Raw genomic sequence first — 16,381 nt, forward strand, 5'->3', positions numbered from 1 at the left:
GTGAAAGAATTGACGTCACATCAAAATGCGCAACTTTAAATAAATGTAAACAACACATTCTACTTAATTAAATATACGTTTTAATAAATGTTTTCTCCTACAACATCAGAGTGCAGCGCCACATTAAATACGCACGACAATGACAATAGTTTAAAGCGATTCGAAGCATGTTTTCTTTTTGGGGGTGGGGGGGCACAGCTTTGTAACGTCATATTTGAGGGGGGGGTCTGACTTTTTGTGACGCCGTGTGTCATTTATGGACGGCCCCTTAAGTCTTTTGGATGATATTGCAAATGTCGAACGAAAATCGAGCTTCAAACGTGGAACATCCCAGTTGTAATTGGTGAATGCATCATCCAGTGAACTTATGTATATTGAAGCTCTTTTTCACAGACGTCCAGTCGGATGTTGTGTAACGGGAGGCTGGCACGGTGTAAGTAAACACGGTTTAATGACAAACTCATAAACGCTGACACAAGTTAAAACTAAGGGGCTTGTTGACAAAACGACCTTTGCCACGGGGGATGGGGAAAGAGGAAGGGAGGATCTTTCAAGCACTCCCTATAGGGAACCCACAAAACTGCATTTCCCAAACTCGTGTCCCCTGCAGGATAGCAGCAGCATCAACACCACGGACACTCACGCTCCCCTTGCCAACAACACCGTCTCCATTTCCAACCATCCACGAGATGGCTGCTCTCAACAACACCTCGGTCGTCGTGTACGCGGCCAAAGACCTCCGGCTGGTGAGTAACTGGCCGTAGCGAGGGTTGGTAAGAAACTCGAGCACGGGGAGACTCTCAGATCCCCCGCCGGCTTGCTGAGGCTGCTCGCCCTGCCGGTTTCGCGCCGCCTGCACCGGTAGAGTGAGCCAGGCCGGCCCGGGGAGGGAGGTCCCGGGGGGTTTGAAGTTGATGGGCAGCGGTGGTGTAAGTTTGGTTGATGCTGAACCACGGCTGCGTAGGCTGGGCCGTGCGGGGTGAGTTGTGTTTTTGAGCTCTGTGTATTGCCGCGTTGCACGTTCATGCGATCAGCTGATGTAAACGATGCGTCTGTAGACTGTAAGTACTGTCACTCAGTGCATTCTAATCCCACGAAAGATGCGTGCACAGGGATACCCCAACAGTTTATGTAAATGTCAACTGGACTGATTCTCTTTGTGCGAGTCGCTCCCATTGCTTGTCTGTCTTGGTCACCGTGTGTTTCTCTATCTCTGTACTGTATACTGTATATATATTTTCTGTGTATGTCTCTCTTACTCGTATCTGTCTCCGTGTCTCTCTTCATATAGAGTAATCTCGTTTCTCTCTCCATGTCTCCCGTCTATCTGCGTCTCACTCTCTCTCCCCATATATCCGTCTTGTCTACACGTATCTGTGTTTCACTCGCATCGTCTCAGTGTCTCCCGCTCACAGTCTCTTGTTTCTCCTCGCGTCTTCCGCGACTGTCCCTCGGGACGCCCTACTGAGTATTATGTACTGAGTATGCAGGGCGGCAGTATTTGTTGTCACAGTTTCGGAGCACGGGCCAAAAATGTCAAGCGGCCAGCAACAAACAGCACGAGTAATAATATGCAAGCGTTGACACGTCTCTGTGAGCAAAGCTTGGGAGAAATAAATGATGGGGGGGAATTCCAGAGTGGAGCAGTGTGAGGGAACAAGCAGAGAGAGAGAAACGTGTTTGTGACCTGCAGTGTGATTAGTGGGTGAGTGAGTCGGTGAATGGTTGAGTGGGTGAGTGCATCTTAAAGGGATTTGTATAGCGCTTTAACCAAGGAATTAATAATGGTACATATGAATATAATGGTCGAGATGAGGTGAATGCAAGAAATGCGAGGAAGCAATGGGGGTAAATCTGTGATGCGTGAATTCGGTAAAAGTTAAATTGATGGCAGTAAATGATGATGAATGATTCTTTGGTTCTTTCGATAAAGTCACGTATAAAGATAAAATAATAAATTAAATTAAATACTAGCATACGACGTTTCGATTGCAACACAAGCAATCATCATCAGGTATAAATTAAATAGGAACACAAATCTAGTATACTTAGAAATGTAATGTAATACAACAGAGAGTCGGATAACATAACAGTCAACATCCTATCTGGTTGATTACGTTCTTCCTGAGAATGCTAAATTTGAGAGAGAGATTAAACACAGAACCAGAAACATAGACAGACATATCTCTGTGATATCTGTCTGCTTATATGTCTGTCTATGTTTCTGGTTCTGTCTTTAATCTCTCTCTCAAATTTAGCATTCTCAGGAAGAACGTAATCTGTTATGTTATCCGACTCTCTGTTGTATTACATTGCATTTCTAAGTATACTAGATTTGTGTTCCTATTTAATTTATACCTGATGATGATTGCTTGTGTTGCAATCGAAACGTCGTATGCTAGTATTTAATTTAATTTATTATTTTATCTTTATACGTGACTTTACCGAAAGAACCAAATAATAATTCCTGCAGTCACGAAAGCTCCAAATTAAGTTTGATGATGAATGAATTGAATGAATGGGGAATGAGTAAAAGCCATATGAGAATATGAAGAGGAAAAATAATGAATGATGGGTCTGGTGGTTGAACATGGCATGGATAAGTCCAATCAGTCTAAACTAAACTTTATTTGTTACCAGGTAAGGCCAAAGTGATAGCTCAACGAAGATGGCTTATCACGTGTAAATTTCGAGCAGCCGAATACTCCAAACGCGTGATGTTGATTCTAAATGTGGATGGAAAAACCAGAGGACCCGGATAAATATCCACGTAACCATGGGGAGAGAGACACGCAAACTCCAAATATACAGCAGGCGTTCGGGTCGGGGTTGAACTCCATGACCTGTGTCAGCCACTGTGTCAGCACGGTGTAGACTGTGTCCTCAACATGCGGGGTGGAGGAATCAAGGAGTGACTTTCATGAGAAACCGTAACAATGATAGAAGAGGAAGAAGAGTGTTAAGGAGGTGAATGACCACTGGTGAATGAGTATGCACATTCAAGTACACATAACACTGTGTAACACAAAAAAAATGTTAGTGGTAGTGTTATTTCCAAAAGCAAAGTGTGTGGGGAATAATAGCCACTTTCTATACTTTTTAGGCATAAGCAATAAATAAAAATAACACTTAGTACCCAGGAACAAAAAATGGTGTTACATAGTGATATAATACTCATCATTGCTCAACAAAGTACTCAATAGACAGAACCGGGGTGAATGTAGCCGAGTTTGAGTTGGCACAGACCAGGAGTAGTCATACTGGTAGAATCCCCCACAGGGGATTATTGTGTCCGTCCGTCGTGCAGGGAGGGGGTGGGAGGGGCTGGGTGGGGAGGGTGGGGCTGGGTGGGGAGGGGAGGGTGGGGAGGGGCTGGGTGGAGAGGGTAGGGAGGGGCTTGAGGGCTGGGTGAGGAGGGTGGGGCTGGGTGGGGGGGTGGGAGGGTGGGGCTGGGTGGGGAGGGGCTGGTCACCCCGTGGTGCCCTTATAAAACTCAACTTTTAACCTACTCACGCCAGCTTGTGCCTGCCCTCACAGTCGGGCATATTTGCGGAATACACCACGCCGCCGTTAACCCTGGCCATTGACCGAGCAACCCAACGTTCCTACCAGCTCCCTCAGCAGGAATGTGTTTATGTTTGCGTTGATGGATTGTTCCAGTCAACCGAGTGGGCTAGATTAATGACTTATTACAACCATTTAAGCTTTACACAGCACCCAGTATTTTATGCGTGGTGCAAACATCATTAACAGTTACTGAATAACAGAATTGTGGCCCTCTTGTCTTAGATCACCATGAATTCAATTCGAGAAAATGTGACCCAACTAATAGGTAAGCATTGAGACAGAGACAACTGTCGACTGGTTTCATCCTTAACAGGACTAATCAGTGCAAGAGTCGGCATGCATGATTTAAAACGTTTTTTTTCCTCCCTGCACTGTTGTTTTCTATTTATGATGGGGTTTTCTCATCGGGTACAGAATTGAATAGTGGTTAGAGCATAGCCACAGGCGTGTGAGCATTTTACAATCTGGCTGCGTTCATCACCGCTGCAGTTACACTCTCCCTTCCTTGACTCTGCGTACGCAGGTGAACCGGGAAATGCCTGTGCCGGGCCCCAACGGTAAGAGCCGAACCGCAACCATGAAACCACCCATTCGTCCAGCAGTGGAAAAAGTAGAGAGGTATCTAGGGAATGATCCTTTCCCCGCCATCTCGGTGATTCCTTGATATGTCAAAGGCATACATCTGAATGGTAGCGCCATCTTGTGTTGCCTCCGAAACGTGATTTTTATTTAATTAAAATTTTACTTTTATTAATTTTTTATTTTAATTTTTTACCTACGTGATTTTACCGAAAAAACCTAAGAATATGAATCCTTGTAGTCACGAAAGCTTCAAATCTAGAATTACAGGGGGATCTTTGTCTTTGTGGTGTTGGTGATAGTAAAGGTGAAGGTGTGGGTGTGTCTGCACCTTTGTGCCATGTGACCCCCCAACAGAGGTGTTGCTCAAGATGCACTCGGTGGGCATCTGCGGCTCGGACGTGCACTACTGGCAGCACGGCCGCATTGGAGACTTTGTGCTTCGAGAGCCAATGGTGCTGGGCCACGAGGCGGCTGGCACCGTGTGCGCCGTGGGGGCCAGCGTCACCCATCTCGTTCCTGGTCTGCGGCACGGACGCGCCCACACCGCGCACAGCGCACTATCAGCACGATCGTGACGCGCGCGAGACTCCTTGTGATAGAACGTTCGCGGAGCGTGTTATGTGAACGCGACACATGATGGGAACATTTGCCTGGCCCACGCAACTTGCGCGAGATGCAAAAGTATAGCGGCAAATGTGTGACGACGTGACAAGCACGAGATTCGCGGCACACCTTGAGGAAAACACGCGATGCGCGCCCAACATATGGATACGCTTACGTTATGCTTATATTATTCCTGCAGCGGCTTTTGGCTAACCATTGAACGAAGACGGTCACTGCATCGCACGTTTTCATATCCGATTCTGCGGCCATCTTGAACGCTTCCGATATTAGGAAGCCACTGGAGCTATGACCTTTTAAATCTTTGAACTACTTTTTGTGCATTAGTTGTTGTCCTTCCCATGCACCTTGCATAAGCATGGTTGGCCACATACAGTACAAAAGAAGTTCAACATGCATTCGTCATGTTTACAATATACATAACATGCAGGAGTCATACAGAGAGTAAATGAAATGCTCAAGACATGCTCAAGATGCCCACAAGACTCGCGGTGTGGGTGAAAAAAACGGGCGACGCACTCGCCGCACACAACGTGCTCACAGCTCGTGACATTTATGGAGCTCGAATGCACAACACGCAAAAATACACGCAAAACACGCACAAAACACGCCAACGGTTCAGAGACATTCTTACAAAATGCTCACAATGGGCCCAGCGCACGTGACACAAGATGCATTCGTAACAAGGTTGCCACAATTGTAATGAATCATTGTCGGGAATCATAGTTAGGCTAGGAGTTGCTGTGTGACTTGACCCTGCATCATCCATCGCCTGCTCTGAACGTCATTTGTCCACGTGTCCATCCGTGTGCGCATGTCTATGTGCACGTGTGCGTGTGTCCATGGAGAGCAGGATTGCGGTCGTTAGCGTACGGCGCTACAAACCTGGCCACCTGAGTTTGATTACCGCTTATGGCCAACATCAGTGTTGAATATCTGCACTAGTCTTGAGCTTCCCCGAAGTCAACGGAGCTTTAAATGGGTGCCTGGTGTGGTATGTAAACATCAACACTCGGGAGGCAAAAACGGCTGTGCGTGGTACTGGCCACCCCTTCATGGGAGCGGTAGTGTAGTTGTTAGCATGTTACGAACCCGGCAACCCGAGTTCGATTCTCCTTCATGGCAAACATCAGTGAGGATTATTTGAACTGGTCCTGGGCCTCCCCTAAGTTGACTCGGCTTCAATTGAGTACCTGGTGCGATGTGTAAACATCGTCACTCGGGAGACAAAGGCGGACGGGCGTGGTGCTGGCCACCCACCCCCTCGAGTGCCGTGCTGGCCTTCATAGGTGCTCGCTCATAGCACTTGCCCCAAAAAGTCTGTTAAGGCTATACAGGGGATTGTTGCCTTTGTCACGCTTGTGCCCAGGGGACCGGGTGGCCATTGAGCCTGGCGTGCCGCGCGAGAACGATGAATTCTGCAAGAACGGCCGCTACAACCTCTCCCCGAGCATCTTCTTCTGCGCGACGCCTCCCGACCACGGCAGCCTGTGTCGCTACTACACGCACAGTGCCAGCTTCTGCTACAAGTGAGCGCCCCCAGTGTTCAGCAGAGTCGGAGTCGTTCACCCCCACGCCCCCCCCCCCGCCTTCCCAGTGGCTCCAATGATTGTTATAATTTGGGCCAGTGGTTGGATCTGAGATGTACAGCCTTTTTTTCTGCTGTCCTTTTGACCGTCTCGTTTGTACTGATTTTGTTCAATGCGTTGGGACTACATTCTACATCGGTTCATAATATCAATGATTAATTTGAATGAACCTTGAATGATTCAATGCAGCCTGCACAATTTGCTTTGCAGTGGCGAGGGTTAATATATATTGTAATCAATATATGGATCCATATGTGCCTATCGTTCATCTTACCATGTGCGATGCCAACTTCTCTTCCACTTAGGTCACCTCAAACCTTTTGTGCTGGAGTCATGTGGAATATCCACCACTGGCTCAACTGGAAAAGCAGAGCATTTCCCCATGCTGCTTACAACAAGGGAACACTTTGAATTGTCTTGTGCTGGGTGGGACTGTTATGTGTCACTGTTTCTTTGAGCTTATATCACAGCACATTGCGACACTGCAGAGCGTCTAATTGTGACATTGCATGAGGAGGCTTGAGAATGAATGCACCTCGTAGAGAGACGGAGACAGAAGGAGAGAGAAGTCCTGTGCCTGGACTAGATTACGGAGGAGGGTGGTTGGCGGAGGGGTGTCGGGGCGTTCACCAGTAACCATGGCGACGGCGGTGCTGGTCCGGTGCAGGCTTCCTGACAACGTGAGCTATGAGGAGGGGGCCCTCATTGAGCCGCTCTCCGTGGGCATCCACGCGTGCCGCCGCGCCGGCGTCTCACTGGGCAGCTACGTCTTCATCTGTGGGGCAGGTGGGCTACCCCTTACCACCTGACCGCACTTCACCTGGTATCACCTCACCTGCTTACTACTCACCTGGTGACTGGTTGCTCATCTGACCCTGCCTCATCTGGACAATAACTTCCCCTGGTCTCATCTGGTTACTACTCACCTGGTTTCTCACCTTACCTGACCACACCTCATCTGGTTACTGACCTAACCTTATCACACCTCACCTGACCTTGCACGAACTCACCTCACGCAGTCTGAATGAGGGTACTGTGGAATCAGTATTATTTATTCGAAACATTGTGGAGACGTGGGGAGTGATGTCACCTCTTTGATCCACATTCTTCAGGTCCCATCGGGCTCGTGTGCCTCCTCGTGGCCAAAGCGATGGGGGCGGCAAAGGTGGTCATCACAGGTACATGGCTTCATCATCATAATCGTAATAGCCACCATCATCACTTTAACCATCATCATACTTTCCACTGTCATAATTGTCATCTTCATCACTATCATTGTCATCACTTCTTACCATCATAGCAATCACCATCATTGAGTCATCAATTATCACTACGACTACCGTCGTCACCACCACAGGTATTATGTAACGACCCACACGGCAGCCCGTGGCCTCCCCTAAAGGGCTTTACCGCAGTTTGCGATCCGCTGCGTTGAGAGGTTCGTGCGTACGTATGTTGAAATTCTTCGGCACGTATGTGGGTAACCGCACTTCGTTTTTGCAGACCTGTCGAGCGAGCGTCTGGCGAAGGCGCGGGAGCTGGGAGCCGACTTCGTCCTCCATTCGGGGGCGGGCAGCGAGGCCTGCTTGGGCGGCCCGCAGGACATGGCGCGTCGCGTCGCCGAGTGCCTAGGCGGTGCGCCACCTGAGATCTCCATCGAGTGCACGGGCGCTGAGGCGTGCGTGCAGGCCAGCATCTACGTGAGTTCGCCCGCACGTCCGCTGTGATCAACCGGGAGGTAACCTGTACGAGCCTATTAACACTGCAGGGAATTTAATATATAATTTTTATTTAACTACGAGTTATATTCAGAATATTTTTGATTGCTCACATGGTAGTATTGTTGTTTTTTTCTTCCGATTTATATTTTGTTGCTGTAATTTAATGATTTGGTTAAACAACACAAACTTAAACTTGTAACTGCATCTAACAATGATGTGCAACCCGCGAACATGGAGGTGCATATATATTAACCCTTTCCTATTCTGATGACGAATGTATGTGTATATCATCAATTTTTCTTCCAATTTCCGTTCCGGTTACGTACGTTTACGTCATCGGAACGGAATGGATTCGAAACGGAATGGATTCGGAACAGAATAGGAAGTAAAAGGCCATGCGTGAGGGCGTGTGACACAGTTTGGCGCCGTTGTTGTCTCTGCAGTTGTCTGCATTGAATAGAGTACAATGCATTTAAAAAGAGCGGCACTACGCCTCTCTAAGTAAAATTAATGCTAACCGCTTGCGTGTTCCGAGATGCAGTGGTAAGCGGGATACCCACCCTGCAACTTTCAGATGTCTCGGAACGGGAAAGGACTAAGATGTTTTCAGCCACTTCAATTAAAAAGCCTGGTCTATGGTCACCATCAAAAGCAAAGAGTGAATGTGACCGACTGATAGGCACAACCGAATTCACAACTTCCCTGTCTTACTCGTGTCTGGACGTCTCTTCTCGGCACTTGGCTGACAACCACGTAGCCCCGTAGCCGCCTACATAACATCCCGGTTTGCATGGTGGTCGCCCATCCAAACTATCTAGGCTCAACCCTGCTTAGCTCCCAAGATCTGATAAGATTGTGTGCATTCTGGGAGATTTGGTCTTAGTCTTGCCATTATTATAGTAGACAATTATAATACCGATTTCTTTCCATTGACAGAATGATTTTACATATATGGTTGACCAATTGACGTGAAATCTACAAAGCATATATGATCTAATTATATTGTATACTGTACATACATGAACAAAAGCTTTGATGCAAAACTTTTTTGCCAATTCTTTTAAAAAGTGCTTCATGAATACGGTAGTTGAATGCATCAACTATTAGATGTTTGATTGGTATCTAATTTAATGAGTAATGAAACGGTGGAGTAAAATGTGGTCATAACAATATATTAACCGGAATTTCTGGGAAAGTCACTCCATAACCCATGATCCAGCGTCCTCTCCCCTCCGGCATGCTGACACGTGAACATACAACCCAGCGGCATCCTTCCCCATTCTCAACAGATTTGTTTCAAAGAATGCTTTTCCAATACATGTGTATGTGTGTACCTAGCATGGCACAAGTCCCGTGGTGATATCACCACCACTTAGTGGTTAACGACAGTTATTGTACTTTGTGTGCATGTATGCAAGTGTGGGGAGCAGTAATGCAGTGCTTGGCATGCTGTGTTACAAACCTATTGACATGAGTTCGATTCCTGCTCATGCCCAAGAAGTGATGATTATCTGAGCCGTTTCTGAGCCTCCCCTAGGCCGACTCAGGCTCAAATGAGTACCTGGTGCAGTGTGTAAACATCGCAACTGGGGAGACAAAGGCGGCCGGGCATGGTGCTGGCCACCCATCTCCTTGTGTACCATGCCAGCCTTCATAGGTGCTCCCTAACAGTACTTGTTAAGGCTGTTGAGGTATCTTTGTTTTGTGTGTGCATGTACGCGTATGTGTGTGTGCATGTATGCGTATGTATGTGTGTGCGCGTGCCACGCCAGGCAACGCGCTCCGGGGGAGTCCTGGTGCTGGTGGGTATGGGCCCCACGTCCATCACCCTGCCCATCCTCAACGCCGCCGTGCGGGAGGTCGACATCCGTGGCGTCTTCCGCTACTGCAACACGTGAGCCCGCAGCGGTGGCGGAGACGGCGGTGCCGGTGTGTCGCTGCTCACCAGAGCCCTGAACCCTGATTCGTTCTCGTTGGCAGCGTCATTCCTCTGCTGACTCGTCCGCTAGTTAACAAGTGGGAGCAACACCAACAGTGTCAAATGATAGAATTTCGTTCCAGGGGGTGGCAGTAAAATGATGATAATTTAGTGGAGTTTGGGGAAGTCATCCCAGCGCAGGTGTGAGAACGATAGCCATAGAACAGCTGCAATTCTGATAGCTACATGTATGATTGCAAGAACTACAGAACAGGTGTGAGACCTATAACCACAGCACATGTGTGCTGTGATCATAGGGTGTTTAGAGTATTTAAAGTATTTGGCTGCAATAAATATCCACATGATTAGCCACTTCGTTGAGCTATCATTTGTGATAGCCAGGTCGCTTATGAAAAATAGCTTTATAGCTCAATGGGCCTTACCTGGTAAAATAAAAATAAAAATTGGTGTGAGACTTATAACCACAGCACAGGTTAGACCAGTAAACACAACACGGGTGCGAACCCAGTAAACGCAGCCCGGGTGAAAATCGAGCAAGATGGGCACAGGTGAGACCCCTGAAACGACTTCGTCTCTGGTGCGGCGTTGCAGGTGGCCGACGGCGATCGCCATGTTGGCGTCGCGGCACGTGGATGTGCAGCCGCTCGTCACGCACCGCTTCCCGCTCTCCTCGGCGCTCGAGGCGTTCGAGGTAACACGGCGAGGGGAGGGCATCAAAGTCATGATCAAGTGCGACCCCGACGACGAGCAGCCCTAATCGCAGGTCTCCCCATGCACCTCATCGTCACTCATGCCACCCCATTGTCAAGCCACATCGTCACATTACCTTTCATATCCCCTCATTGTCATATCACCTCCTGTTGTTGTATGTGCTTGTCTTCTAAATGTGGCATGAATGTTGTGGATTGTCAAAAAAACACAAACTCATTGTTCAGAAAGTGTACTTTTGTCCAGAGGCAGATTAAATGGACGATGGAGTGAGTTAGCACAATTAACGTGTGGCCATCTGTGCGAAGATGATAGAACAAATAATTATCAAAGTTGGACTGTAAAGTGTTCTGATGAAACTCGCAAGTCATCGCTTATTGCGTGTTCACACTAATGCATTAGAAGAGCACGGTTCTACCATTGAGGAACAGTTTTTGCACAATGTGGAAGTGAGCCCATTCTGACAGGGAATGCGTGCCGTTATAACGAAATTTCTGATTGGTCAACAACAAGCTTCTCTCTTGATCTGTGCAGCTGAGCGGTGTGATACAGTAATGCTGCCATGCACCCTTCGTTATTTGTCCCGCCATCTCACTGTGTGCATACATCGTATCTCGCCACAATGTATCATGACATTATGTATGGGGAACTTGTTTTCACTTAAGGCGTTTTTGTTGAATACGGAACTTCAAGGGGAACGCATCTACCGCATTAAACAAGGACTTACTGCATGTGGGTTATCGAGTGTTTTCGAGACAACCCTCAAATTGGAATGCTCACAGAACACTGCTGTAACATCACCCCACTTTGAAGAACAATATCTGAAAGATGATACCCGCAGAGCTACTTCTGAGGTCGCTTCAGTTGTCTTTTACCCATGATATGTGGTGCATTTTCTCACACGCCCTACGAATTTTTAGCTGTGGGAGGAAACCAGAGAAACTGGGAAAACCCCATGCAGAACAGGAGGGAGAGAATGCAAACGCCACAAAAGGAAAGGCACCTGACTTGGGAATGGAACGCAGGCACCTCTGGCTGCGTGGCACTAGTGTTACCACTGCACTGCCAGAAGTAACACGGGCATCACTACCAAATGTGTATCACAAAGGAGAAGTTGTTTTGTCAGGAGAGCATCGGTGCTAATCAGAATCAGAAGATATTTTTTTTTATACTCGAGCAATCTGATGAGCTATAAAGCTCTTTTCCACAGATGTCCAGTGGGGGCAGGTCAGAATGTTACAACAACATAATACAAAAACATGATAGTAGTGCAAATTATAGGCAAAGTAAACAAATAACTTAAAAATATATACAAAAAAACTAAACTTATTTTAATCTCACGGAGCCATTAGCTTATTTTTCAGAAGCGACCTGGCCACAATTTATAGCTCAAAGAAGTGGCTTATCACGTGGAAGTTCACAGCAGCAAATAATTGAAACGTGTGCTTCTAAATGTGGAGGGAAAAATCGACGCGATTGAGGTAACAGCATTGGCTGAGTGCCTCTGCTGCTGCTGCTCGAGCCTCTACACATGGCGGGATCCTCCTCCGTGTTGGCATTCCTGTTCCTTCTCATTGGTTCAACAGAACGTCAAAATTCCCCGTCTCCTCAAGAGTGGACCCGCAGATGTTATAGGAAGACACAAGCCACAACATTCAAAAGCTCCTCTTGCACAGATACATACACCAGGGCTTGTATGTCATAGATTCTGTTTGACACAAGTTTTAAAATTAGTAAGGCATGCCGTCATAGTGCGTGTTATGCTCGTGATATCACAGTGCCATTAAGTTTCAAAGTCGTGTCTCAAAGCCAAGGATGTGCAGCCTATTGCCCAATAGCCGCTCGTTTTATTTAAGTTGTGTCCATAACAGACCAAAGCGTTGGAGTTGCTGTGATTGACAGATGAGTGTAATTAACCTCCGTATTAATGCAACTTAAAGCAAAGTGCACAGACTAATTCAACTGAGGTAATTAACACAGGAAATGTAATTATTACTCTAAAATACCAAACTGGCTATCGCGTTTGTGAAAATGTCTAATTGTGAAGAAAAAAGTCCTCATTTATTTTATATCCTTAAATACAGTTGTATGTACAGTATCCTGAAGTTCGATTACAAAATCATGTCAAGCGTCAAATGTAAAAAAAAATATTCGTGACATTTCTATTTAATAAAAAGCAATCGCAAAGCATTGCATTATAAAATTGTATTTTCCAAATGAGCCACACACAACAACCCAAAACAAATATGTGCCATGATTATTTTCATATCGATCAAATAACATTGTAATAGACTGCCAAATAATCTGTTCATCTGTTCCATTTTACAAACCAAAAATTCAGTCACAGCAGAGCATTAGTGATCAAGTGATGATGTTTAAAAAAAACAGCCATTATTGTAGATACCTGTGCATGGCACTCAAACAAACCATACGATTGCGAGAAAAATCATGCGATAATAAATACAATGTTTAACTTGGCACATGTGGCCTCCATCTTGCCGTGAAATATATTCAAGAGGCACCTGAGTTTGAGTCCTAGCCATGGTTAACATCAGTGGTGCGTGAAATCTGAACTGGTTAGGGCCCTCATTCACCCTGAATGACCAGCCTGGTGAAATGAGCAAATGGCCCTCATGACAGACATGGCATGTGGAGGCCTTCGTCCAGCAGTGGGTTTACGAGGGCTATAAATGATAATTACAATGCACGTGAATAGCGCAAAAACACCAGCAATAACGAAAGTTCTGCAAAGGTGTGAAATTCGCCCCCCCTCCCCCGTTACTGATGTGTTGCGACGGGGTATTTCAATCGCGGTGCCGCGTCACTCAGCATTACACTAGCGTCTTGCCAGCATCACAGTTGTCACACCAGCGTCTATACAGCGTCAGACCAGCGTGATACCAGCACCTCACCTGTGTCTCAATGGCATCACTGCATCACACTGACGTCTCACTGGTGTCATACCAACGCCACATAGGCGTCTCATCAGCATCTCGCCAGCATCACACCAGTGGCTCCAGCTGTCTGTAACGCCGGCCCATCTCCTGCCACAGCAAAGATCCCGCCTGTGCCGGGAGACACGAGCCGTGTCAACGCCCATCACGTGTCCAACAAGAAGATGACGCGTGCGCTCACAATACAGGACCAGAATTATGCATTTAAGAATCGATTATTTACAATGTATGAAAAACGACATGCTCATGTGCAAATGTTACATTCAAGATAAGATTGGAAAACCTACAGCCGTTGGGCAGAATGCGGCCCATAACTTGATTTCCTATGGCCTGCAGCCATACAAGGCCGACCGGCTTAAAACAGCCCGCAAATGATACTTATCCGTCTCTTGCGAGCATCTTCGCCGCACTAATCGGGCACTGGAGGGGAATATTTTGACCTGCCATTGCTGCATTTCTCACGTTTTTGCGTCGATTCGGCATTGAGAAGTGGAGGGTGGGGGGGTGGGGGGCCGGAGGCAGGGGTGGGGGAGGGAGCGCACTCACGACGGGAAAGCCATGCAGGATGTCGGTGGACGTCCTCGTGAAGCCGTGTGAGCGTTCTGTCAAACGCATCACATTGTCCTGCCGCTCACGCCCCCGCTTCTTGACTTTCACCTTTAGCTACACGTGCCGCGTGGGAGGACACAACCAGGGCGGTGCGGTCCAGGTGAAGGTGCCGCATAGGAGAGGCACAGCCTCGACAACGCAGGTTGCAGACTCACGCGACACTAGCGTTTGAAAGTTCTCCCCCTGTTCTGCATGGGTTTCCATCGGGTTCTCAAGATTTTTTGCCCATAGCAAATAAAGACCCAAAAACCCACACAATGTACACTGGTATTTTCCAAGCATCCCAATATTGAAAAACCACCTAAACATTACTCAATTGGAATTTACGCCCCCTACTGCAACAACGTAGGACCCTCCTGAAAAAGTCTTGATACGCGTATTTATACTAATAATAAACACTCTTTCCAGAGGTGCATCGGAGACCTAATTAGGCAGACAATACAGGGTGTTTTAAAAAGATGAACCCAATTTGAAATCGTTATGACTCTGCAACCACGAACCGCCAATAAATGAAACTCTTACCACTTGAAAGGGTGGGGCATAGAGTTTCAAATGATTACCGCTAGATGTCTCTACCAGCGCACAAACAGCCCCTAGCCTCAGTCATTCGCAAGATGGCGACCCCACAACACAAGGCGTTTTGCGTTCTGCAGTTCAGCAAGACTGAATCCATAATTGTGGTGCAGCATGCGTTTCAACGGTGTTTTGGCATTGATCCGCCAATGTCAAAGAGCATTCGTCGTTGGTACCGACAATTTGAGGAAACAGGCTGTTTATGTAAGGGGAAGAGTACAGGGCGACCATGCACCTCAGGAAAACGTGAGCAGAATTCAAGTGAGTTTTCTGCGTAGTTCGCAGAAGTCCACTCGTCGTGCTAGCCGAGAACTTGCGATTCCTCATACGACTGTCTGGCATGTGTTAATGCGACGTTAAATCATGAGGCCATACCGGTTGCAAATGGTACAGGCTCTTCGTGCAGGTGACAAAGGAAAGCATGTAGAATTTTGTTATGCGGTGTTACAGAACATGGAGGGGCGACAGCTTCTTATCGCGTTTGATTTTTAGTGCTGAAGCAACGTTTCATCTAAGCGGTAAAGTTAACCGTCACAATGTGCGCATATGGGGATTAGAGAATCCACACGAAACTGTAGAGCATGAGCGTAATTCCCCGAAAGTGAACGTGTTTTGTGCTGTTTCTCAAAGAAAGGTTTATGGCCCTTTTTTTTCGAGGGAAACACAATTACGGGGCAAGCATATCTCGAAATGCTGTAGAAATGGCTCTTTCCACAACTTGATGAAGATTCCGATGACTTCATTTTTCAGCAAGATGGATCACTGCCACATTGGCACCTGCACGTTTGACGTTTTCTAAATGACACACTGCCTCAACGTTGGATAGGTCGCACTGGACCCCAAGACTTGGCACTACACTCCTGGCCCCCAAGATCCCCAGACATCACACCCTGCGACTTTTTCTTGTGGGGATACGTCAAAGACTGTTTTTGTGCCACCATTAGCGACTAATCTGGATGACCTCAAAAACAGAATCACGGCAGTGGTGACTTCAGTGGAAGAAGACACTGAGAGGCGTTTGGGACGAATTTAACTATCTCGATGTTGTTCGTACAGCAGGTGGAGGGCACAGAGCATTTATAAAATGGTTAGTAAAACTTGATAGCTCATTAAACCGTTTGTAACTTTTTGTGTATTTGTAACATGTTGCCATTGTGAAATATACTGCTTTGAAATTGGGTCCATCTTTTTAAACACCCTGTATATGAGCAGACAACGGTTTATTTAGTTTAACCAGGTGCGAACTCCAGAGACCAGCAAAGTCTCAATTGTAAGTGAGCCGGGGCATCAGTGTGCCTGGAGGGAGCGATGATTGATGCTCTGTATAATCCCACTTTAGAAATTTGCGGTGTCATTTTTGTATTTGGCAATCTTGGACCCCGGACAGTGGCAAATAATGTCCTAACAGGAGGGATCTTTAACGCCCACCGTGAAGCAGACGTAGCGTAATATTGTCATGATTATAAAAATCACAGTAACAATCATGGCTGCCGCTGGGTTCGAACCGTTCAACAAGTG

At 46.9% G+C, this 16,381-nt stretch overlaps 1 protein-coding gene across 2 annotated transcripts; it reads left to right on the forward strand.

Moving 5' to 3' along the window:
• The first annotated feature begins 508 nt into the window (after nt 1-508).
• LOC144733832 (sorbitol dehydrogenase-like) lies at nt 509-12,917 on the forward strand. Of its 2 annotated transcripts, XM_078615839.1 has the most exons (11): nt 619-746; nt 3,790-3,832; nt 4,091-4,124; nt 4,504-4,668; nt 6,140-6,299; nt 7,027-7,145; nt 7,472-7,537; nt 7,863-8,059; nt 9,853-9,974; nt 10,611-10,782; nt 12,314-12,917. In XM_078615839.1, exons 3-10 carry the CDS (start codon nt 4,103-4,105, stop codon nt 10,774-10,776), a joined length of 1,017 nt encoding a protein of 338 aa, XP_078471965.1. In that variant the 5' UTR covers nt 619-746; nt 3,790-3,832; nt 4,091-4,102; the 3' UTR covers nt 10,777-10,782; nt 12,314-12,917. The 2 variants fall into 2 exon arrangements, with proteins under 2 accessions (XP_078471964.1, XP_078471965.1); XM_078615838.1 differs by lacking the exon at nt 3,790-3,832 and having other exon boundaries at nt 509-746.
• Nucleotides 12,918-16,381: the final 3,464 nt, after the last annotated feature.

Source organism: Lampetra planeri, chromosome 48 (assembly GCF_965212315.1).
Source record: "Lampetra planeri chromosome 48, kcLamPlan1.2.h2, whole genome shotgun sequence".
NCBI lineage: Eukaryota > Metazoa > Chordata > Hyperoartia > Petromyzontiformes > Petromyzontidae > Lampetra > Lampetra planeri.

Excerpts from the sequence above, each read along its gene's own strand:
- LOC144733832 (XM_078615838.1), top strand. The coding sequence starts at position 525 with ATGGGGAAAGAGGAAGGGAGGATCTTTCAAGCACTCCCTATAGGGAAC. Across the intron at positions 4,669-6,139 it reads CGTCACCCATCTCGTTCCTG|GGGACCGGGTGGCCATTGAG; the intron begins GTCTGCGGCACG and ends GCTTGTGCCCAG. Across the intron at positions 8,060-9,852 it reads GCGTGCAGGCCAGCATCTAC|GCAACGCGCTCCGGGGGAGT; the intron begins GTGAGTTCGCCC and ends GTGCCACGCCAG.